At 32.4% G+C, this 27,267-nt stretch overlaps 1 protein-coding gene and 1 long non-coding RNA gene across 3 annotated transcripts; both read right to left on the bottom strand.

The window, feature by feature from the left end:
- Window positions 1-600: 600 nt before the first annotated feature.
- On the bottom strand, window positions 601-3,559 carry LOC120351449. The gene is made up of 2 exons (XR_005571406.1): window positions 3,243-3,559; window positions 601-1,744 (listed from the first exon to the last, which is right to left on the bottom strand). It is a non-coding gene; the product is annotated as an uncharacterized LOC120351449 (long non-coding RNA).
- Window positions 3,560-6,564: 3,005 nt separating this feature from the next.
- On the bottom strand, window positions 6,565-25,360 carry LOC111044270 (alanine aminotransferase 2-like). Of its 2 annotated transcripts, none has more exons than XM_039428892.1 (9): window positions 24,859-25,360; window positions 16,885-16,974; window positions 15,066-15,174; window positions 12,512-12,642; window positions 11,165-11,278; window positions 10,213-10,342; window positions 9,432-9,511; window positions 7,714-7,834; window positions 6,565-6,805 (listed from the first exon to the last, which is right to left on the bottom strand). In XM_039428892.1, the coding sequence occupies exons 1-9, from the start codon at window positions 25,156-25,158 to the stop codon at window positions 6,678-6,680; spliced, it is 1,203 nt and encodes a 400-aa protein (XP_039284826.1). In that variant the 5' UTR covers window positions 25,159-25,360; the 3' UTR covers window positions 6,565-6,677. The 2 variants fall into 2 exon arrangements, with proteins under 2 accessions (XP_039284826.1, XP_039284827.1); XM_039428893.1 differs by lacking the exon at window positions 24,859-25,360 and adding an exon at window positions 19,489-19,967.
- Window positions 25,361-27,267: the final 1,907 nt, after the last annotated feature.

Raw genomic sequence — 27,267 nt, 5'->3', positions numbered from 1 at the left:
CCTAAATGCGTTTTTAGACGATCAATGTATTTGTACAATATAGTAGGCTACCTACTTATAACATCAGACCACAGTGTCTATGACGTGTTTATTCTAGTCCTGTGGCCTCATGTTATAATTAATATATTGCAATAATATTGAATGTCTAGGGTCCACTTCAAGTTCGTGACACATGGTAATGCTTGACCGCGCCATCCGGTAATGCTTTTGCTGCTCATAACGGTTTGTTACCACAACTTTCATAATTCAGACATTGTTCCAAAGGGAGAATTTTCCAAGGAACTTTAGGAATTCGCTCATCTCAATCTGTGCTATAAGACGGTCTTGCCTGTGAGAAAAACCGATCACGTTCACAATATTCGTGACAAAATCAAAAGCTTATGTGAGCATGGCTTCATACCTGGTTTGAAAAGGCTTAAAAATTCATTATCTCAAGAACAGATTGGAATAAAAATATAATATTAGACCTCTTTTGTTTCGTAAATGACAGTTGTTGAAACAACAATATAGTTGAGACCAATATAGGTTTTTACCATTATCATAACATTTAACATTACCACATGCTTAAAATGGAATGAAATTAAATCAAATACACAGGAAATATGTTAACTATATATTTATTTCCAGCTGCGTAGAATGTTCATTAACATTAAATAAATATATACTTAGATGAGACAAGTTAATCAGTATCAAAATAAAATAACGATCGAAAAATGAAGGTCGATGACATTTCTATGAAGATAATAACTAACATTTTTAAACAAAAAATGTCTTGTCGAGAAAATGTTTCTCATAATCTTAATTTATGTTTCAAATGATAATGTTTCATTATTTGTTCATATAAATAATAGTAAAACAATTTTTTTAAATGGTCGTGATTGATCAGAAACATAGGCCTACAATTAGAAATAAGGAGCATCCATAAATAAAAATAAAATGTGATTAGTGTATCAATTTGAACAAAGAAAACATATTAATTTTATCATTATTATTATCTTATAGATTATCTATTGCTTATAGCAAATATTATAAAATTCATAAATAATAATAGATATTGATATTGCGCATTTCCTACAAACTAATAAAATAAGAATAAATAAAATTAATATAACTGTAAAATAAAATAATTTGAAAACATTGAAACTCTCGTTCGTAGTTTCATGGTTGATCTTTATTTTGTCAGTGAGATGGTATTATTTTTATACCTACACAGGATCGAGTAGTACAAAGTTATCTGTTATGTAGTACAAAGTCAAGAGATCATAAAATTGAATATTGTTATTTCAAGTTACTTTTCAAATTACCATATAATACTTGGCAAAATGAATGAATGTTTGCTGTTTAAAACAAAATATGTGATGATGAAAAAATCAATTATATCCTAAAACTTTCGATATAGTCCTCAAAATATTTTCAAAATTAAATAAATAAATAACTCTAATAATATCATACTTACATCACTATTTACAAAAATCTAGTATAAATCACATAACTCTTAGGGTTTGTTATGATTTTTTCAACTCGGGTGCACATTCAAGTTTGTATAGAATACTGTGATCAAACTCATACATTTATGAGCCAGTTCTACCATTGTCAGTTCAATGACGAATATTGATGAAATTTAAACCTCTACCTATCGACCAAAAGTTCTCTTCAATTGTATTCCTTCATGAATGATTCGTGGAACTCCTTGAATTTCTGGAGCATACTTTTCAGTTTTTCTGGTTGAGGCAAAATTGTTGTCCTGGAAAAGAAATATATTCATTAGAAAGACGTCACACTTCATTACAATAGAAAGTTAAGAAACTTCATGAATTTAATTTTTCATTATATAAGGACTTTTCTGTGTACAGATAACATAGATATATTTTTCAAGATATCTGTCAACAGAAATGTTCAAAAAATCAAGAACTGTGAAAATAAATTCAGTTGAAAGAATTATAAATAGTTTTGAAAACAATAGGTTATTATTCCTCAGATACAAAATTAAAAATGACAGGTTTTAACCTGTTTGAAAATAAGCAATTTTTTTCATGAAAAATGTCTCTAGTTTCAGGATTTCTTTGCTTTAAAATGTAAAATACTGTAACAGTATCAAGACTGGGTCTATGTATAATTACTTTGCATAATCATTCGGTTCACTACGATTACTCACTACTATGAAACAAGCCACTACTCTACATGGGTATGCCTCAAAGAGGAATGTATACTATCAATATTATATTTTGTGAGTTCTCAAACTACCCTGTGAATACTAATTTCTGAATAGCATGAATAAGCAGTGAATATTTGAGTGTATAGGTCTAATTTTATAGTATCAATAGTACTAATTTCATAAACAAATGCTCAATTTTTAATAATTATTATCAAACGAAAATCCAAATTAAATGTTGTAATTCACCCCGAAGACGTATGCTACTGCAAATATTGACAACAGGGTCAACAGCTAGATGGAAATTCGATGAGCGCTACTATTCAAAAATCATTTGTCAGTCCGGCTAACATAGCTTATCTGTAGACTGGCTGGCCGCTATGGATTCGTATAAAATGAACGCTGCTATCCAGAGAATGTCATTTTGGTGTAAGGGTGAACATTCCTAACCAGCAATTAGGAGGTGCTGGGTTTGATTCCCGGGCTGACAAATAATTTTTGAATAGTAGCGCTCATCGAATTTCCATCTAGCTGTTTACACTGTTGTCAATATTTTCAGTATCAGAAGTATTCAGGGTGAATTAGAGTATTTAATTAGTATTTTCGTTTTATAATAATTATTAATTCATTGGGATTTTAATAATTGCAACATATCAGTAATTTCAATCTGTAGGTTTATTTTGTTGATAATGTTGATAATAATTCTTGCATCTAACTAATGCGTTCATAAAAACAGAGAACTTCGTAAATAGATGAACCGCTCTGATGATTACAGTCTTCGAGAATTATTATTCAGGAATTGAATTGTACATTAACTTGTGGAGTCACAAGGAGGGGTAGGATTTTCAGTAATTTCTCAATAGATTTTCCGTAGATTCTCAATATCTCAGTAATTTCCATCTGTTCGATTTTTATTTTAGTTTGATTTTGAACGTTCACTATTAAAGTGAAGATTAAATTCTATTTTTATTTTCAATAATTCATGGATACTAGATTCAAAAGGGTACTTTTATGAATCAAATTTGTGAAAAACTAAAAATAATATAATTATAACTTTTAAGATGAGAAAGATTTTTGAGTCGAACTTTACCTGAAATGGTATGTGCCAGGTTTCTGGCCAAATCCAGCTCCTGGTACAATGCAAATGCCAGTATTTTCGAGAAGTTGAAATGCGTAGAAAACAGACGGACATTGCTTCAATGACTTCGCCTTTTCAATGGCCTTTTGAGGTAGTTTAATCTACAAAAAAGTTAATTATTATTCAATTAATATAATCTAATTCTTCATAGAAGTAGTAATAAAATGAAATTATTTGTTCGTTTAGCAAAAAGAAAAATTTCTATCGAATCTAATCTTGAGTCTAATGGGAAACTTTTTTCTGATATGCAATACTAGCGAGTTCTAATAACAGTCTCCTTAGGCTCTCGTATCTAAATCTTAAAATGAGTACAAAACTTGTGGCCTGTGATTTGAATAGTCAGTCTTCTAAATGATTAAAAATTCATATTTATATTTTACTTCTTGATACAGAACACTACACCAACAAGTTTTTCTTGTTTAAAAATTATATTTTCCATTTTTTAAAGATGACAGTAGCAATAATTGGTATAGTTGAAAAGCAATAACCTATTGTTATTGTACTGTTGTACCTTGATATATGCCGCAGTAACATGTTGGCCCGGTAAGGTGAAGGTGCAATTCCTTACGAAGGCCAATGATGGCCAGCGCTGTCAAACCACCCATCCACACACTAGCGCTCGCAGACATTGGACCAACATGTTGATGCGGCATTAAATTAGTTATATTAGCACCTCAGTCAACACCAACTGCTACTGTTTCCTCTTCTTACTCACTATACATTCAAAAAAGTGCGCAAAACACTGTGTGGTTTTTGATACAGTCCTATAAGTAGGCTAAGGACGGTTGCAGACGAACCACAATCGCATGTGGGAATTGGGAGATACTATTTTCCTTCTGTTGTACCACAAACGCAGCGCATACGGAATGCATTGGCAGGCATGGCAGTGGCACTGATAATTCCACATGGCGTTGCGCGTTGTTGTAGCGATTATTTTCCTTGCGATTGTGGTACCACTGGTATGAGTACCACACTTCCCTAGCTTCTGTACAACAATCGCAGGCGCTGTGATAGTGTTTCCTCGAATTTTACCTCAAATTTGTAGGTTATATTAGATAGTTCGGTAGTTAATTGTAATTGGTACTTCATTGTGTACTTCATAATTTCAGAATTTGACACGGATCAATTTATTGTTGAAATTGAATCAAGACCCACATTGTGGGGCTTTGAAACACCAGAGTATGGAATAGTAATCACTGTATGAAAATATATGAAAACTCACTTTAAAAATTGAAAAAAAACTATTGAAATTGTCAAGCTCCACTTTAATAAACACAAAGCTTACAGGACCATGGTTTTATGGTTTCAAAGTAAACACGTTTAAATTTTGTATTTATGAAAGTGGAGTTTGACTAGTTTAAATAGTTTTTTCAATTATGGAATGATATCACAATATCAATAATATATTGTTCTACAAACTTTATCTCTATAAAAACACTATGAAGTCACCTCAACATAACCTACAACCTGAACATTACATAACATTACTGTACTAATGAGCGTTTTCTCGAATGTAGTGTTAATTGTAATTGTTGGAGAAGGTTGGAGAAGAAGAACAAGTTCATTTCCCAGTTGCAACACATTCAGAGGCTAACCCTCCACCAAGGCGCCTCAAGTCAAGAAGATACGTGAGACTAGATGTCCAGGGGGGAAAAAAGAAGTGCGAGGGAGTTATGGAGACTGAGATGGTTGCAGGGAGAGGTCAGGAACAAAGGCCTTGTTGATGACCTTAATGACATTGTTCCTGGCACCCAGCTGAGACGTAGAGAGTGGTGTGGCCTTAAACGGTTCAGGACGCAGGTGGGGAGGTGTGCTGAGCTGATGACAGCATGGGGATACACCTCTGATCCTCTGTGCCAATGTGGACGAATTCAATCAATGAATCACCTAATATCTGAGTGTCCACAACACTCCTATCATGGAGGGCTGACATAAGTTTATGATGCTGGAGAAGAGGCTCCACAACTTACTAGATTCCATTAGTATTTAACACATTAAGTGTAAAATTATGTTTTTTCTAACTTTGGCCTATGAATGCATATGCATATATATATTGTAATTGGTACTTTATTGTGTCAAATTCTGGCATTATGAAGTACAAATTCTATTTCAATTTCAGGAATAAAATTTAATTTTAAAATTAAAATTATGAATTAAATTTTTAGATTTTGATTTCAAGTAATTCAAGTATAAATCCAATTTCAACAATTTGTATTGTTGAAATTGAATAAAGACCGATTCAAGATTGTGGAACTTTGAAACACCCGAGTATGGAAACAAACATCTGAAAACTGTTGCACTAATGAGCGTTTTCTCGAATATAGTGTGAAATGAAAGTCTCTCTGTGTTAGTCGTATTGTACTGTGGTATGTCGGTCCTACTGATTTGTTTTTTATTTCTCTCTTATTCTACATGCGTATGAACTATTATTCTAAATTCAAAATTTGTTCGTTTTCTTGGTATTGAGGTGTAAATTCTTCATTTTAAAATGTGACTCTTATAACCTTCATTTTTGGACTGTGTGTTGTTAAAATTTGAATAGGAACAGTTTTTGGCGTGACTCGGTTGATCCTTTCCAAAAGTGATTGTACTTATTGTAGTAAATAAATAGGAGTTTAGAGGTAGGCGCACACAGATCGTCATCGGACGGACGGCACGCATCGGACGATTAGATTAGATCCATTGTTTCCAATTGGAGTGCGCATACCTATAGATGCGGATAGGTATACGCACTCCAATTGAAAACAATGTATAAAATGTAATCGTCCGATCCGTCTGATGCGTGCCGTCCGTCCGATGACGATCGCCTACCTTAACTCTCATATGAATCAGGTGAGAGTTCAATACTTTGACATTTAAAATCAATTCTTTCAAAGACAGTCTGTTTTGTTATGAATCGCAAACCAAGCTTATTTTGTATATTATTCTATAATATATGAATGCTTCTCTTGCCTCAAGAGTTAATTTATTATCGAGTTCGACTCAACTTCGGCTGACGGCAAAATGCCAAGTCTGATGAACTGTTTATTATTTCAATTTTTTTCTTATTAGATTAAAAACTATTTTAAATTGGTTTTGTTGAATAAAGTTCTATTCTAATCTATTCTAGTAAATAACTAATTTACTGTCAGCTCCCTAAAGGAAATAACCAGTAAACATTTCGGTATCCAAATGAAAAAAGAGTTGCTCTGCAAATGTGCTCACTCAGTTGAGGAGTTCAGAGAACATTATGGACCTCGAGATGATAGATAACATAATTTCATGATTGTTTAACAATCTGACAAATATTCAAACACCCCTTTTACAGGATGTCAGTGGATGCAATGAAAATAATATTGTAATAATAAAGCAAAATGTTTTTATCCTGAAAATCGTGAATGAGTGATATCATACCTGGCCTAAAACTGTAGGGCACAGCATAGCAGAGATAGCTTTCAGAAGCATAGCCTTCACTTCAGGATCCATGTTTATGACTTCGGTGTAGCCTCCTCTCAAACCACATTCTCCCATGTAACCTGAAAATAATAAGTAAAAGCTAATTAAATTATATAAATACAATAAGTAGAAAACGTGGAAAATTTACTTAATGTTTTATGTAGATTCAGTGATAAACAAAATTTCAATTATTCGATTGAATTTAGCATTAAAGTTTACACTTCTCAAGAAGAGAAGAGACACTCCCCAAGTCTCATTTGTGTAAAAATCTTTCAATAATATTTTTAATTTTTGTAAATGATTTTCAAATCATTCAATTTGTGTAAAATCATTCAATCATTTATTGAGAGAGCCTAAGAATCATGAAGGCCGTGTTGAATAAATTAGGACAGGAATAGAGAAAAAATTGTTCAGTACAATGCTTAGTACATCATTAGTACTGTGAAATGAAAGTTGTATACGGGAAATCCCTTGCAAAATAATCTAACATAAAATGTGGAAGAATAGTGTGATAATGTAGTAAAATACGGTGTAGTGCAGTAGATAACTTAGTATATCAGTGAAGCAGTACAAACGAATTATAATTGAAAACTTTTACAAGTTCTGCAGTTGAAGAAGCAACGGGTGCGCTAGAGGAACTCATTTAAAGGTTACCATTTAATCAAGGTAATTTTCTTGACTGCATGAAAAAGAAATTTGGATATTGTATGAAGTAAGAAATATTTCTTCGAGTTATTTTCTTGACTAAATGCAAAAGAAATTTGGATATTGTAAAAGTAAAAAATATTACGAGTACTTTTGTTTTCATCCAAGATTCTCTGACACACCATTTACAACTAATTCAGAGCTTTATTGTGATGGATTTTTCAATCATTTATGAAGTTTCATCATTTATCCAAATCCAAATAACGAGAAGTAGCTGAGTTAAAGATAGACAATATCAACAATATTAAATAAATAAGATTGAGATAGAATTTATAAAGTATACCTTTGGAACACGACATGAAAGAAGCCAATTCCATTGAAGAGTATGGCTCACCCATTTCAACAAGGACCTTCTTAAATGAGAAGAATTTGCTACCTTCGGCATACACGTTGTCTTGATATACCTGCAATGTGAGAATGAGACTTTAAAATAACTAATTAATAACTATTAATTCGGGAGTAGAATATTTTTGAGCAAAGACTGTTGTTCTAACCCAATCATATTCATAATATTATCTGTAATTGTATCCACAAATCATTAAATTAATTGAACTATAGTGAGGTCCACGTTATAATGGCAGTGTTTGATTAGCAATACTATTGCTATCTTTGTTTATCATTCAACAAAGCGGATAGCCCTATCTCTTTCTCGCTTTTCTCTGTTGCCAGATCGTCTTTTTACAATGTAGAATTAATAATTAACAAAATAATTCATCTTAATTATGAAAACTCATTATGAAGTTATTGAAAAATATAATTTATTGCTCAATAAAATATAATTAATTATTTTAAACGAGAATGAACAGTTAATATTACATCAATAAACCTGTATCAGCTACCGTCTATAGAAGGCATTGACAAGACTGAGGATCGGCAACGTTGTTCCCATATCTTTCTTCACTGCCATTATAACGTGAACCCATAATAACGTGAACCTCACTATAGATGAAAGAGAATTACATCCAAATTCAATTGAACGTGAAAGAAGTTTTACATTCGAAGTATTTCCCATGATGATCTACTGCAATGACAAATCATGTTTTAATCTCTAATCTTAAATGTTTTCATCATACTAGCCTATATGAAATTCACAGCTTGATCAGTTCAATATAACTTCTATATTCAGTAAATTGCAGGTAATACATAATGACGATTGAAATAGAAAGTAATTTACTAGTCAGGAACCGACAATGATTTTGATGCATCTATAATAAAAAATCTGGTGTGGTACACTCACACAACTTTCCTTGCTCATTGATCTATAAGCCTCATTAACGAGGATAATTTAGGGAATAAAATTATGCCGATTGGCGGCTAAATAATTAAAACTACGATTATACTATTGTGATTGTGTTCAGAGTACATTTTTCCTTTGTTTGAATTATGAAATTTGAGGATTTTTTTAAAAGTTGTCAAAGCAGCTGTTCTACAAATAAAATATCGACATGTGTTCTTTTGAATAAACTGCTCTACCTACCTACCTCACGCACGAGAAGGAGGTTACAAAGTAAATTTCTCAAGGATGGGGTGGACCCCCTGTTAATTTCTCAGGGAAGAGACTCATGCCAGTTAATAGAGCTGATATATAACTATACAGAGTATGAATTTGAAAAAATCAGTCAAGTCATTTTTGAGAAAATCGTGATAGAAATTTAACAAAATTCATTCTTCTCAGGAATATTACGGAGCTCCTGCAATTTTCTCAGAAATGAGACTCATTTCAGTTGATAGGGCTTATAAATAGCTATCTAGGAATGGAGTTATCGTGTTCACAGACACACACACACCCACACAGACCAACACCCAAAAATCATGTTTTTGGACTCAGGGGACCTTGAAACATATAGAAAACATGAAATTAGGGTACCTTAAATTTTTTTTGGAAAGCAATACTTTCCTTACCTATGGTAATAGGGCAAGGAAAGTAAAAAATGCTTTGAACAGTATGGAAGTATTTAAATGAGAGAAGAATGTGAACTTGAAATAATGCATTGTTCTTACCTCATCTGCAAAGATGAAAAGCTTATGCTTGTTGGCAAACTTGATGATGTCTTCAATGTTTTGTCTGGCCAAGACTTGTCCTGAAAATAGAAAAATTATTCACACTGTAATTTTGCAATTGAAATTATTACACATCAGAAAATGAAAACGGGATGGAAGTAAATAAAATTATTAACTTCTTAAACGACATTGAAAAACAGCTGCAATAAATCCTTCATTTTAAATGAATTTTCCTATTATACATTTTTCCTATTATGTATAATTATGACTTTTAATTATAATTATAATTATGACACCAGGCCCTTCCTCAGCACTCTGAGTGTGATTTAATACGATAGTGTGATTGATACTGCTATGTCTTAATTTAATTGTTCAAAAGTGAGTATTATTTCATTTGAAGAATATGTATATTTTATTGGGTTAGAAAAACTGAGAGATAAGGTGAACATAAAATTATGTTTAATAGAATAAAACAAAGGTGCTTTTCAGCAAAAGGTAAATCAACACTGATATCCAAAAAAGACAATTGAACAATTTCAATTGTCCAAAAACAAATGAATAAATAAAATTGACTAAGATACTGGTATTCTAGTTTTAAACCACTAAATATTTGAAAATCATGAGGGTTTGGTTGTAATTTATGATTTTTATTACTATTTAACTTAAAACATTTTTAATGAAATTTTTCATGATTTGACAATGATTCATTCATTTTTTTTAAAGCAAGCGGCTCTTTACAGGGTCAGTCTGGTGTTTATCTGTGAAGCGAACATTTACATACCAGTAGGATTTCCTGGATTGATGACGACAATCGCCCTCGGATTGCACGTTTTCTTCGCTTCGGCAATCGATCGCTCGAGTTCTGAGACGTCCAGAGACCAATTTTTCTCTTCGTTCAGGTAATAACCCACCTGTTCGAGTATTAGGTCAAAATTAAAAATAAAATTAACATACAGATGGCGAAATCAAAATACACTGCCTCCAAGCGAAGTAATATACACTCAAACAAGACCTCTTTATTGAATAGCTACTTGATTAAATGCTCTTCATGTTCAAAAATATTAAATGCTCTTCATATCGTTCAAAAATATAAAATCAGCAGGCTTTGGTATAAGACGCAGTGTTTAAAGTGGATTTACAATGCCCTTCACATGATTCTTTATAATGGATTGATTCATACAATAAGTACATCAATGATAGGGAGAGAAAGAAAAGGTAACCTTGTACTATTCCTCTCCCAAATTAGATATTAAAGTTACACATAGTCCGAAATAGGTCAAGTTTTGTTGTTATTCACTTCACAAAATTTTCAGTCCTTAATTATTTTTACAAAGTAGATTTTTAAATTTAGATGTTTCAAAACCAAACAAAATAAATGTTTCACATTATTATCGCTAAAATGATTAGTCTAGTATTGTATATTAATTTCAACTAGCACCACATTGCAATGAATAGATATTTCCTTCTAGATGGAAAAAACACATTTGAATTTACAATTGAAATAGTACTCAAGAGTACTATTCTAGCATTGAGATATAAGGACAGAAAATTTAACTTTAAAAAAACTTTCTATATAAAATCAAATCGAATGTATTGCCAAATCAATAAAAATTCACAAAGCATGAGAACAAAAATAAAGAGCTTTTTATTTGTAATTGTAATGATGAATGAAATAAATAAGATAACTATAATTTCGTTAACTATTATGATAGATCATGTGAAATACCACTCACCTGTTCCATACCGAATTCGGCCAAAGATGCGGAATACAAAGGATATTGTGGAATTGGAATCATAACTCCTGGTGTTTTTCCATCCACCTTCTCGATCAATAACTTCAGCACTGACTAAAAAAGAAAACAAAATTAATTATTGTTGATATTTACCAATAGATAATATCTATCTTACAGTACAATGAATTGAAATGTGTAGAGTAAAAATCTGGTGTGGCGCACTCACACAACTTTCCTTGTCGTTATGAAAATTGATCACCTGACGTTAGTGTTCACGCGCATCACAAGTCTACTATTCAAAGATCTGATCCAGCTGGTGACAGGACAATAACGCTGGAGACACACGAGGTCTGATATCTCTTCATAGTGAATGATTTAATAGAATCAACAGTTGTCAACAGTTTGCAATTGAATAATCACATTTTCTCGAATTTTGAGCTTATTTTCAATTTTAGGTGAAAATGTTAGGCTGAACATCAATTGTAAAGATTTTCATGATGAATCTTATCCACTTGAAATTTTTTGTTTAAATTGTATCTGAAGCCTGATAATTGGGAATCTAAAATCAAACTTTGTATAGATGGGGCGGAGCTCCTGAAATTATTACAGATATGAGACTTGTGGCAGTTGATAGAGCTTATCAATGACTACTTTAAATATGAATTTGATCAAAATCGTTGGAGCCGTTTATGAGAAAATCGCGAAAACCCCTGTTTTTGACATCATTTTTGCCATTTTAGCCCGCCATCTTGAATTGCATTTGATCGAAATTGTTCGTGTCGGATCCTTATGTGGGAAGGAACTCAAGTTCCAAATTTCAAGTCACTCCGTTGATTGGGAGATGAGATATCGTGTACACAGACACACATACACTCATACACACACACATACGGACCATTACCCAAAAACCACTTTTTTGGACTCAGGGAACCTTGAAACGTATAGAAATTTGAAAATTGGGGTACCTTAATTCTTTTCGGAAAGCAATACTTTCCTTACCTATGGTAATAGGGCAAGGAAAGTAAAAATTAAAAATAACCAAATCGTCATAGAAATTAAGTTTTTAATTTGAAGTACGTTGGAGTAGATTACTATACTTATTTAGTTTACTACACACATGTAGAATTAAATATTTTTGGCTAAAATGCAATGAAATAAGAAAGTAGAATTTGACTAATAACTTAGCTGAACAAATCATCTTAAAATAATTGGTAACATCTTGAGCTAACTATCTATGATTGAATTATAAGGATTCGGAAGTTTCTCATTGATAGATACAATTAGCATTATTGTAGATAAAGTTTCTACACTAGGCTATTGGCTATTACTATTTTTGCATTCAATTACCTTGATGCCATCAGAAGCTCCAGCACAGAGAAGAACATTTTGATAATCACAGGGAATGTTATCTCTTCGTTGAATATATTCGGCAACATGTTTTCTTATTATTTCAATGCCGGCAGAATCCGTATATGATCCTGGAATAAATCGAATAAAAAAGATGTTAAATATTACCAATACATTTCAATACAGAATATTGATGATGTTAGTTGAATAAATTTACATAATTGATTAGTTTATCAATGTATTATTATTGTAAGTATTAAATGGTAATTGGTGAAAAAACTGTGTTTTAATACGAAACTTGTTGTTTTAAGAAAGGGTGAATTGGGTTTCTGTATTAATTACAAGAAAATTAACTGGTACGGTACGCAGTTCAAGTAACATAATGATTTTTAGATACACGCAAGTTTATATTCACCATTGGTAGTCACTGAAATAAAGTCGAGGATACTTGGTTACAGAGAATACAATAACCAAGTTGTTTAAGAAGTAGAATCAATAGAAATAGAATGAGAAGTAGAGTAAGAACCATGAATATTGCTTAAACACTTCAGTTTCTGTTTGGCTTGAAAATGTGCGATACCAACACGAAACGGACGTCGCCAAATCAAAGAATGTGAGTGTTTTTTCACTTTAAAGTTTTACAAAATTTAATAGTAACATGAATATTAGTTTTGTAATGTCGCAAATTCTTCAGCTCATCTAATTCAAATTAAGGTTCATATTGATTTTTTAAAATTCAATACATAATCAATTACAGTAGGCTATATTATTAGTTTGAAACATATTTCCAAATTGAAATCAAACTCTTTAAAACTAAAATTAAACAATTATCTTATCTTTTTTTATTTTTTCTTATTGCGGATGATGCCTACACGAGCTCTTTAGTTTATTCTTGGAATAGACTTTCAAGAGTTTTTTTTTAATAAACATTTTAGTTACGTAAGAAAAACGATGAGAGATAGTCTTAGACTATGCCCATGAACAAACATATCAGCCTTTCTTTCGCCATATCTTGCAAAAGAGATATTCATTAATATTGCAATACCATCTATAATAATTATTGAGTTTTAATAATTGGAAAATAATTGACCAACTACTAAAGTTCAAAGTTGAATTATTGGTGTGAATATTTCTCAATGTCTTATCAAATTAGGCTACTCTTGTTTTGTTTTCAAAGTCATTTAAAACCGAATTGAGTAGTTTAGGAATTTGTCAATTCAGGAAGTGATCAGGGTACAAGAAGAATTGCGTAAAAGCAACACATGGCTCTAATATAGACACGATCTAGTTTTGCAACAAGAATTACTAAACTGTTGAACTCTTATCAATGGAATTTAGCAAAAAAGTCGTAAAACATCATTAGGCCTATTTATCAATAACCAAAAATACATAAAAATATTATTGTTGTAGCAATACTACTGTTAGAAATACTACTGCAATATCATGTTTATGATGAATGGTGATGTCGAGATAAAGAACGTTTCAATGCATAAAAAAAGGAAAGTCTACTTCATTCTCATATTGAGCATGAAATGATAACCATAAAAATCGGTAATTGCAAAATACTGTATTGTCTTCTTGGAGTAACCAATGATAACTGAATACTGAGAACGTTGAGAAACTCATTGATAATACAGCGGAGCATCACGTGAACTTTATGACAAACAAATTAGGCACTCGAAAAAATTTAATGACATTCAGATGCATTGAAAGATTAATTTTGTTTTAGAATGCAGCCTCTACGTTTTCATATCTATGAAAACAGTGATCACCAGACATAGAACCAGCAACGATATACTTTCACTTATTAATTCCATTTCCATTATTTATTATTTCATTTGTAAAGCCGTGTCCACACTAAACAAATGTTCGACAAACATGTTTGTTGAAAAAGTTTGGGCAAATTTTATTATGTTTGACAAACAATGTTTGCCCGGAGCCAGTGTGGATGCGTCACCAAACAAAATATTTGTAAGTGGGAAGAACAGGTTTTATGTTTTACAGCTGTCAACCCAGAAAATGTATGGAAAAACAGTAATTTTTTGTTTGACAAACAACGACTGTCAAAACTTTTTAAAATGTTGGACAATGAGCTCCTCAACAAATATGTTTGCCGAACATGTATGTCGAACATTTGTTCAGTGTGGTCACGGCTTTACAAATTTCATTGAGTAAAATTGTAAATCTTTTAGAAAGGCACAACAGACTTGAGCCTAGAACTTGGGCTTGTAACTTATTGTGTTGATTGATAAATGTTTACCTTGAGTATTCAACATATCTATTGCAAAAATACAATAGTATTCAACACATCTCTTGCAAAAATACGATAGTATTCAACACAACTTGTTGTATTCATTTAGCATAAAAATGGAATTTTTAAACGATTCTTTAAACGTTCTCATCCTTAGCTGACAAAGTTATCAGGAATCGTTTAAAAATACTCAATATGAATCTTATTCTAATAAAATACTTGATCGTTTACAACATTTCATTCAGAACAAACAATGTTACGGCATAGGAATGCAAACAGACGAAAAACGAAGACTAGACTTACCCACACTTTGACCTCTGCACCCAGCGAGAATTGCTTTTGCCCTTGACTTCACGTCGGACGGAAATCTCGGATCCTCCAATAATTCAGGTAGGGATACAAGAGCCAACACCTGAAAATCGACCACGATGGATAAAAAGAGTCATAGAAAGGGATAGAAAGATATTTGTCAAATAGCTCCAAGGATTCAGCCTTTTTTGCAATTATTCAATCAATATTTTAATTTATAATTTATAATACTGTATAAAGCATCGCATATATTCATTTTCTTGAGTTTTAATTCATTTCTAGGTAGTAAATTCAATTCGATTGAGGAGTTGGAATAGAAGTTTCTTCAATCAAGTACTGAATAAGCTTTTTCAACTTATAATTTATTGATTGTTAGTATGTATTTTTCATTTCATTTCATTTATGTTTTATCTAGCTCTTTACTAGACTCTGAGGTGGATATATAACCTATAAGTGGATAGCATAACCTATAATTTTTATTCATTCATAACTTCATTGTATTATCAGTCATCCCATCATCATTACCTAGGCTTAAAATACTTCTAGAAAGTCGCCTTTGTAAAATTATAAATAATAATAATATAATTCACATGCTATATCCCATGAAAATCTGATAGAAATAGAAAATAGTAAAATAGAAAATTGTTCATATTTGTTTTTCCATTGAAGTTCTATTTTATTAATTGTAAAAATACTTAGTAGGCTATTGTCTCAAGAGTATTAATAGAATTCTAATTTGAAAAATAGCTGATTGTGGAATGAACAATGCCAATAAATCTGTGTCATCATATATTTAGCTGATTTGATAAACTATGATTTACTCCATCTAAGGAATCTATAATTATTGAGCTCATGATAATTCGAAAAAGCCAGAAAACATATTTCTAATAAAATAGTTTGACATTTTTTCGTAATGAACAAAAATTTCGGCGATTGAAAATTGTAATCATAATACAGATGGAAATTACTGAGATATTGTAATTATTCAAATGCTAATGAATTAATTATTATTATTATACGAAAATCCAAATTAAATGCTGTAATTCACTCCGAAGACTTCTGCAGAATAATCTTCGGGGAGGATTACAGCATTTAATTTTGATTTTCGTTTAATGATAATAATTAATTCATTTTAGCATTTGAATAAATGCAATATCTCAGTAATTTCCATCTGTTGACTGGCTGGCCGCTATGACGTCGTATAAAATGAGCGCTGTTATCCAGAGATTGCCAGTTTGGTGTAAGGGTAAGCATTCCTGACCGGCAATTAGGAGGTACTGGGTTCGATTCCCGGGCTGACAAATAATTTTTGAATAGTAGCGCTCATCGAATTTCCATCTAGCTGTTTACCCTATTGTCAATATTAGCAGTAGCAGAAGTGTTCGGGGGGAATTACATCATTTAATTTGAATTTTCGTTTAATAATAATAATAATAATAATGAAATCATAATACGCATGGTGATTAAACATCTATATATCATTGTATAAATGATCTGAATAGATCATTTAACCATATTTCCACTTATCATTTCCAATCCTAAAAAAATATGAGTGAGGAAATATCAATTTTTTTAGAGCACCTAATTACTAGAATATATTTCAAGAATGGAAGATGTAAATCTCCAATAACTATCAAGGTGCAATTTCTTAGAGGCGTGTCGAGACGCGCAGCTATGAGCAGGGTTGTCGAGACTATAAGCAGACAGCTCGACACGGGCCGTTGAAGACGCGCCGCCTCTAAGGAATTTCACCTTTCGAGCTCAGCAGTTTGCATGTTTTTAATCAATATATAGTTTTTAAATAACTACTCACCTGTCTTATGAACGTAATAGGGACTTGTCCCATGGCATGGCAGTCTCCAATATTCGCCTTGATAACTTCATTGAAAGGCTTTTTCACACCCTGGAAAAAATAAAATTATATTAGATTTGTTTACAAACGCTCACATCAGTTTTTATCACATAAATTATTCGAATAATAGTTTTCAACCTATTTTGGTACATTTTTAATTAACATGTTTTAGATTATTCTCTTGAATTGTAAACAACGATAATTGTCAAAAAACAATCAAGGGCATCTAGGTTAGCCTATTAAAAAGAGTACAGTGGTCATATAGTCAGAATATTATTGGGAGAGAAGAAATCCATTGGATAAATCACTAGAATGATGTATGGTTGTGAAAGATAACATAAGCACCGTTACTTTTATCATCATTGAACACTATAAAAATGCTTCATCTAAATTTATTTTTACGTTTATTTGTATATTGAACTGAATGACTTACAATTATTAGTAGATTATTCAATTTATAAATTTGATTGGTTTCATCCGCTACAACTAAGTTGACTCGTAACCTAATTATTCACATAGTTATATGATACAATAATTTAAAGTCAAAGCTTTGTACTATCCTATTGTAGAATCAAGTGACTGGAATTTATAATTAAAAGTAATGATATTTTCAGTCTGGTTCATGACAAATTGAATATTCAACAGGCACTTCAAAATCCAGCTCGAAAATTATCTCTGGTTTGACAGTTTCTGGCTATTGTTGAAATAACACAATGATTCAATGATTTTATTACAGCCAGAAAATACATACAGTACACTAGGCCATGTCTTTACAATAAATTTTCTAACAGAATTACAATAACAATACATAAATAAAGATAATACACAACATGCAGTGCAAGAGGAGGCTTCAAAGCTATTCGGTTTTTCATTTTAAAAAATACAGAAATACCAATAAACAATTACTAAACTTCAATTCTATCACAGTCTATACAGCCTATTCTAATTTTAATCTATACCAACTTCAACAATAAATCGTGGACAAACTAAAACCATAGAAACTATTATCAAAGTCAATTTACTTAGCACAGGTCAAGCAGGCCCTATTTACGGTCAGAAACGTATTTTAAGATAATTAAAAGCGACTGTAAACCGAAGTCCAATAAGGATTGATTGGGTCAAATTTGGGTGATACCATACAAGTAGACTGTCATGAGTCAGTAGGCATTCAGAGGTTCGGTATGACTTAATAGATGAACATTTATTAATAATTTAAAATATATTATCTGTAATTTAATTCTTTGATGGTTTATCCCAATTTACTGATTTTGTAAAAATAACTATAATGTGGTTAGAAAATAATAATATACGGTTACAAAATTGTTTTATTGATAGCAGCATAACTTCAACCATGCAATAGATTGAGAATCATGAGCTGTGAAAAACGATAATTTATCACTTTATTCTATTTTTGGAGTAAAAGCACAACAGCAAATATTTTAGTTGAGTTATTCAATACCTAGCAATAATAGGTGTAAACTACACTGACATGATTCAAGGCTCAAGGTTTCGATATATGTTCAACAGTACAGAAATAAGCTGCTAATTATTGCAAGTTGAGAGAAATATGAGAATCGCCACCAGTAATACAGCTCGAATAATAATTGTAGAATTGTCAGCACAAACCATCGAATTCTAGCTTACCCTTACCTTGAACATTTTAGAAATACAGTACTGTACTCTCAATGTTTCAATTTTTATAAAATGATTGCTATTAAAGGTAGTCCAAAATTAAAATAATTTATCGTACAAACATGATTGATAGAACATTTGAGGTAGGTACCTACATAAATATTTTATGTATAAATCGGTCAAGTATATCGATATGTCAATTAAGCTTAGTAGTATAAGAGGAGAGATTCTTTAATTTACACCTGTATGTCTTACTTTCTACTTTTGTCTTGTTTGTTTTTAAAAGCTTCCATCAGAATATAGGAATTCACAAAATGTATAACACATGACACAGAAAAATAAATAAAAAATCACATAAAAGGAAACGTTTCTACACACACATTCTTTTCCGTGGTTTGATTATTTCACCCATCAAAAAGCTTTATCAAATCCTTCCCAAAAACGTCGACATCTTAACAATTTTTCAAATGAGTAGGAAGTTTTTTAATTAATTTAAGGCCCATAATATGTTTTCTTTTCGAAAAGAGCGGTTCTGTGGTATAGTGAAGCATAGTCTACTTTATTTATTGCATTATATCGATGAGTAACATCATAGCCTCTAATAAAGTAAGTAGCCTGTATTAGAGGTGGCTATGGTAACATCATTTCTAGCCATAGTATTTTTCTTATCATATCTTTCTTTTTCATATCACTTCTTAGATATATCAATACATCATATCACAGAATACATTATAGAAGTTTTCTCTGATCATATATATAACTATATCGGTTAGGGGACGGTTAGTATACCTAGTTATTTAAAATGGTAATTAACTGTTCCACGCTAATCAAGAAATAGAAAATATATTATAGTTATTAAAATTATATCTTCATAGCCTACTGTATTATGAACTAGAGTTGTGAGAGTCGAATTGTTGTCACGCTCTTATTTACCTCTTCTAGTTCCTTTTCGATTTGAGTGCCACGGATGACAAGCGGCCCGCGCACCGCGTACTCCATCACCTTTATTTCGGGGTTCATGGTATCAAGGGTGAGCACCTTGGGGGCGGCAGCAGCGGCACTCTTGAGGCGGCTGCCGCACCTTGGGGGCAGTTCAGAGGCGGCGCGAACACCGCCCCACAGCGACCGACGACAGATCACTCGCACACTCATGTTCGCGAATCACAACTCACACTGACACTATCCGGCCTGCTACTAGACTAGACAGTTCAATCCAACTGAACCGAAGCCGATTATCACCAAATCGGACGGACGTCAAACCTCGTCTGAACGCTGAACTTCGAAACTCCGTCCCTTTTTCATAATTAGTGTGTCAATGCCAATTTGATCCTTGAACTGACGACTGATAACACTAATTCAAAGCATTTTTTCCAACTATTTAGTTGAACTTTAAATATGTAGTAGGTATAACTCTAGTGAGCGAAATAGACAATGTTATTGGAATTTATGGACTTTAATTGAGGTTGCTCCGCAATATTATTGCCTTGCTTGCACTTATCTGATAAGTGCAAGTGAAATATGAGATAAGTGCATGTGAAATATACCAGACTATTATTTTCTAAGGAAAATGAAGAGCTTTTATGATATGATAAGTATCATAAATTGACCTGAGCCAGGCAGGTTATCAAATATTATTATTGTGAAACTGTATTCTACCAAGTTAAATATACTCTTCAAATACAGTTCTATGGAATAATCCGATAAGACTGTAAACGGATCAATACAAAAGTGTGTTCAACTCATTGAGTCATTCAACTCAATTCATAAATGAATAATAACGGCAACATGAACAAAATCACGTCAATTGAATACACAGATGAATATTATTTCTATTTGATGGGTAGAAACATGATTTTAGATTCTTTATAACATTGATTTTTGGTGGATGATGGTGCCCATAAATTGGGCATCGTTATTGGGGTGAATAGATTCTAAATGAGCCTACAATGATCATTCTCAAGTGCCACATTACTTTAAAGCAAATACTATATTTGTTAGCCCTGGGAATAAAATTATCCTTCCAACGAGAATACCAAGCGTGCATCATGAAAAGAAGAGCCAGATAACAGAACAGACAGAAATTATTGATACATTTGATTTTAAAATAGGTTCTCTATGAAGAATAAGTCAGTGATGGAGTCAGTCTCAGTTTCTTATCAAAAAGATATTCACAAGAAAATTTTGTTAGAAAATACAGTGAAGTGAATGGAATACAAACATAAGTGAACTACAATTTATAAAAACCACACTATCAGTATTCGAGAAATATTGACTATATAATTACAATAGGAATAATTGAATCACAAGGTAGAACAAAAAAGGTGTGAATCTGTACCTAAAACTCAATAGTAAGACTTTTAAGATTTTAATCCTGAATGAATCTTTTCAATTTTATAGTATTTCATTCTTAATCAAAATCAGAGAAGGCCTGTTATAACTTTTCAACAGAACCCGTACTTTTTCTCTATTTTCCAAATTATTTTACCACACTATTAATATCATATCGCAGAAAAATCAATCATGGTACGGTGAATGTCTTAATATTGCAGAATTATTTTTGTTTTCAAGTTTCATGCCATACAATTTCTAGGTAGCCTATATTTGTTACAAATAACTTCTAGTCATGGATCTGTTAACAACATCAGCTCAGTTGTTTTCTAATTGATAGATCCACCCCCTAGTATACTGGTGAATATAAAAAATGCAGTGTTTGTGATTATGTCAATTATTATGTAATAAGTGAATAATTACCATAAACATTCATTATTGATTCATCTTGAACTTTAATCAGAGTTCGTCGACGTTGTCTATTTTATCGGTGGCAATAAATCACAAAAGTGTTATAAGGTTTGGAGTGGCATTTGCACAAATGAATATATAGCCCAATGTTTGGCGCATTGTTTCGGTTGATAGATCAAATAAGATAAATCAATTGATAATAGAACGTTGTTAAACAATGCTGAATAGTGAGAATAAGAATGATAAAGGCGCCTAGTATTGATTTGAGATAAAATTATTTATTGCAAAAACATAAGATTAATTCAAATATGAATCATGGTGTCAGAAATTTTCTAACACCGATAAGTGAGTGTCGAAATTTGACATAGTCCAAAATACATTATTACTGTACCAAATATGAAAAACTGAGGTTTTTTGAGTGTACTGTACTTGACATCTCATAAAGACCCCTTCAATAAAATGTTTCCAAGACATTAATCCACTTTTAATTGCACTTTTGGTGGCAGATAACCAAATTTAATGATGATTGAAGCTAATTATGTTAATTCATTTATTTATCTTCAAATCAGGCTACTAAACATTGGATTATATTGGATTTCTTCATCATCAGGAAGAGAATAGAATTTTTCTATACTTTCTACCTAACATGGGCATGAGGTAACGGCTAATTTAGAATAATAGAAGCCCCTTAGAATAATATTAGAAGGCCCTCATGCAAAAAAGGCAGAAGATTCTCTTGAAACTATTTGAGGAAGCAGTATAGTTAGTAATATATGTCTCTGAAGGCTTTTCAGAATATGATGTCTACTTCCAGCTACAAGTAGGCAAGCCTTGGGGGTAATGCCTCTCTTGATCTATACTCATGGAGTTTGATTGAGAATGATAAGATTGTGTTCTATAAAAAAAATTGCCCTGCTGATCAATGATGATGAATAAATCTTGGCTCTACTACCTTAAGGTTCATGCAGTAGAAGGATTTCATCAATAAAAATTTAGAACTACTATTGGCAATTCAGAAATTCTGTTCACTGAAAATTTGAAAGATTTTTTGATTAAGAAGTTGTAGCTATCAATTTGTATCGTTCAATAAAAAATTAACACAGAAAATGGAATAAATTAAACAAAAATGAATGAGAACTATAAATCTTCTGTCAATTAACCAGAACCGACAAAATAAATTAATAAAAGATGAGAAAATAGAAGTAATAAAATTGGTTGCATGATAAGACAAATTGATAAATATAAAGATGATACAGTAAGTTTATGAAGAAGATTATTATTATGGTTGGAAGTTGAATAAATAAATAAATAATGAAGCTTTATGAATCATTGATTCTTGACCAGATATGACTGTCTAAACGTCTACAGAAATTTGTCGAAGGTTCATGTAAGTTTTCTCCAAATTGCCATGTTAGAAACCTTGCATAGCCTCAGACAAATCTTTACCACTGACGAGCTACCTGGACAGCTCACTTTGATAGGTCACCGTATCCTCTAACCCACTTCAACTCTCTATGATGGGCATTGACATTTTATTGGCAGAATTTGTCATTGTCTAAAATTTATTCACATAAAATAGTGTTTCTGTAGTCAAGGTAAATTATCTAAAAGAGAAATAAATCCATGATCCCTGTGACTAACATTTTTTTGTTTTTGATTTTACAAAGATCCCTCAAGAGCATTCGAAAACGATTGGAAATTTGTTATCAAAGTAAGAACCCACACAAATGGAATAGCAGTACATTTTAAACCCACTTTTCTGAGATAAGAAACCTATTCAACTCCTTCATTGGACTGGAAAATTCTTTCGCAAGTTTGGAGAGCTGTTTATCTATTAATAGCCGATATTTTTTGCACTATGTCAACTGATAGCAGAAATGAGGGCGAGATTTTCTACTAAGATAATAGCTACTGAAATCACTAGTTTATTTGTGTGAAACACATTCACACGCTGAACCGTTAATATGTTACTGATATAAATGATAGGAGTTGGAACAAATTCACAAAATTACGTAACACTTTGATTCAGCACATTTCAAACAGCCAAGTGATATTATTTATCAACACTCTTCAAATATATGTCTCAAGAGGCTAAATGTGATATTAGGTGACCTTCAAAAATCAAGCAACATTGGATTTTTTTATTAAAAATAGGAATTAGAAATTTTCAGAAATACGGAGCGGAGTGCTAAGTAGACTACTGTGACCATCAATCAAACAGTAAAAAAGTAAATTCGTATGGCTTTTGTTGGTGGGGAGTCCCTTGCCGGAAGGTCCCACCGCCTGAATATATAATTTAAGCCATCAATGGACCTTACGACTGTCATACTTCAGCCGGGACCGACAGTTAACATGCCCATCCGATAACACGGGAGTGATCTGGTTAAAAAACTTCTGGTATTGAGAGGGTTTGACCTCTATGATCTCTATGCTGTTACGCAAGCACTCTATCCACTAGACCACGGATCACTCCAATCAAACAGTGATTTCAATGATAGTTTGATAAATCGTTAACTAACTGACTTCTGAATATGCTATAAGTTATAGAATGGATTGAAAGGCAAAGTAATAATCCACAAACACGAAATAGTTCTGTATTTGTATTTAAAAAGTCCATACTATACAGAATACCCTAAAATTTGTTTTCAGGGACCTAAGCAAAATCTACCAACTAAAAATAGGTTTTCAAAAGCCTACTGTACATCTAGTTTCCAATAATCTTCTACGTTGCCTTCATTCTCCACAGTACCCCTATATAACGCATTTTCAATTTTAATAACATGCCACCTGATTCCATTGCCTTATGCTATATAGTAACTGAGGAGCAAGTATGTGAATTACCTATTGGTCACATTTTTGCTAACACAGAAATTACACTAATACAGTAGAGACTGGCTAATCCGGCTTATTAATCAATCCGTCCATGCCGTCGGTAAATATAGTAGGACGGCTGGTTAGTCTATGGAGCGGTCTTCTCATAACCTAGTCCTAGTATAACCATGAAAGTCCAAGTCCTAGTCTAGCCTATAGTTACGAATCATTCAGTTCAGTTTGTTTATTTTTACATAATTTCTAATTAGGCCTATGTAAAAATTATACTGCAAAAATATATTTGAAGTACGGTGCCGTATGTAAATCATCAACCTTTTGTGTCATTCGGCTTGTTGAATGAATAGCCTAATAGTAAAATTTCATTGGACTTTTTATAAATCTTTAGAAAATTTTATTTTTAATCGGATGAAAAGTAATGTGCACTAACTGTATTAAATGACTATTCAATAACAATGTAAACATCTATCTGGAATAATAATAGAACTATAGCAACTATCTTATCTGCGTTACGGTAGTAGCTAAGATAGGTTAGAATATATATATGTACAATGTTTATTACTCTCTCATATAGATTCTAAATTTGATTTTTACAGCTCATTCAAACTTTGCATGTTGATCGTAAAATAGAATCAATAATGTACATAATACGTTTTATTAGTAGTAAATGAGTCAAGCCTACGTGATGATCTGTCACATCTTCAAGGTTATTTCAGAACATTGCTTTTGTCTTACCTTTTCAAGCTCTTTTTCGATTTCTGAAGCACGAGTAACTAAAGGTCCTCTGACAGCATATTCCATGACTTTCACATTTGGATTCATATTGCCCAAAGTTAAGCATTTTGGAGTTAATTCTGCAGCTGCAGCGTTCGTTTTCGTAGTAGCCATTTTTCGGGTTATTAGTAGTGTACTCGGGAAGGCTTGCTTATACACTAAATTTCTCTTATTTAAACACCGGTTTCGGTTGAAAACACCTCTTGAGTTAGCGATTAAGTCCTTAGCTGCCGAGCAGCTGATAAGGCGAGTTGTCGACATATTTGATAAGATATATTTCTTGAAGAATTAGAAAAATACGATGCGAGTATCCTATAAAGAGGGCAAATCTATTTTAAAAATTGGTGAAATTCAAGCACAGCAGCAGAACCAAAACCAACTTGGCAGTGAGATTTGCAATCAGCTGGTGGGACTTCAAAAATCCCCGCAGACGACTTGCGCCTCAGCTGCTCTCATCTGAGTGGGAGTGCGATTCGGCGGGATGCCAGTGGTTGAATTCAAAATCAAATTCATGGGAGCGTGGATAAGGTTAATGGGTCAACTAAACTCCGTTCAAATCAACACTTGAAAAGTGTATGAATTCAAATTTCGATGTATTTGAAAAAGAAAAAGATTTTTAATGAATGAGAAATTTGAAAAATAAATAGACTATTATAATTCAAATACGTGGTAGCGATACTCTATACGGTACCACTTTACAATATAACTTAATTAATATACCGGTATAATTAGATTAACTCGCAAGCATATTCTTGTTTGATCTTAAATTATTTTAAAGCTGCGTTTACACCAAAGTTATTAACAAAATGTTAATAACTTAATTTTTATAGATTCTATTAGATTGAACATAACTTATCATACACATGATAAGGGGTCTAGGGATTCTCCCCTTAATTTAGAAAAATTCAGCTCCTGAAAAGCAGGTTCAGCTTCTCGTCTGACAATTTTCCAGTGAATCCACTGTGGTGGCAAAAAAATACTCAACCACACCCCCCCTAACCAATAAATTGGAACCTAAAAGAAGGTCATCGGTAGTCATTTTGATCTTTGCTAACCCCCACCACACAATCCAGGCAGTAGGCGTCCAACTACCCCGCTGCCTTTTGGGCACCCCTGGATTCCCGTTGGTACAGAGTAGGTCAAACCCACCTAAAGCCGTAGATCTACATTCTCCTTTCATCATCATCCGTCTCATTACTCAGGCACGGGCAAAGGGCTCATGTGGGCATCACACTCATAAAAAAATTACAATTTTTGTATGCAGTCTCAACTGCATGAAGATTGGTGATGTTGGAAGGATTCAGTGAAATAATCTCTGAAATGGAATGAATAATAATGTATAATGTTCGATAATCAGCTGATATCTCGATTTCCACAAAAATGGACTTAGGCCCGTTTGGAATTGAGCTCTTCAACTATTTAAGGACCACAACGTTTTTTTGAGTGACAGTCTCAGTTTTACAGCTATGCAGTGGTTGACTGCGCGACCTGGCTCCATATGTACATTATTGTGAAAATATGAATGAGTGTAATAAGAAGAATTGCCCCTCACTAAAACCCAATCAAACACTTGACAACCCACTGGTGGTTTAATGTAATACAAGCATGATCACTGCATAGTTAATCAGTAAAGGTAAAGGGTAAAGTTGCTGTGATTGTTGAAAAGTAATGTATATTTCAAATTTAAAATGTGTCAAAATGTAGTGGAATGGGAAGGGAAAGGTGGAGTAGAAGGAAATGTAGACATTAAGATACCATACATAGTTTATTACATTATTTACTGCTGCTTCACTATGTTTTATAGGTACAGGATAGTGGGAAAGGTAGCTGAGAATGTTGAACTTTGTAGAAGAATGATGAAATAGTGATCAGGTACCTAGCTTAAAGTTAGAGAGTGTTCCATGTGGTTAGGTGGTGATGTGTTCTGGTGGAAAAGTGGAGCAGTATGTTTCAACCCATCTAATACATTACATTACATTCAACATTCAATCTTGGAGCTACATTGTCTGCTTCACTACGTTTCTACCCTATTCGAATATCTCTGCTCCATTCTACCTTTCCCTCTCTGCTGTTTTACAAATTTGAATACATGCATTACTTTATAAAACTCTCAGCTACCTTCTCTGCGACCCTCCTCTATCTTTGCTGCTCCACCATGTTTTGACCCTAATAGGGTTTGCCCTATTTTGAGTAGGGCTAATTATTGTACAAAAAACCTTCAACATTTCAGTTCTGTATTAGTTCAGACACTGTGCTTTTAAACTACAACAGAGTTATCATGAAGTTTATAAATTTTGGACTCCATCATGAACTGTAAATTAATATTATTAGCAATAATATAAGGTGCTTCTTTTCATGGCGTGGTAATAC

The sequence above is a fragment of the Nilaparvata lugens genome, chromosome 5, assembly GCF_014356525.2.
Source record: "Nilaparvata lugens isolate BPH chromosome 5, ASM1435652v1, whole genome shotgun sequence".
Lineage (NCBI taxonomy): Eukaryota > Metazoa > Arthropoda > Insecta > Hemiptera > Delphacidae > Nilaparvata > Nilaparvata lugens.
This window is presented reverse-complemented; position numbering and strand designations above follow the sequence as displayed.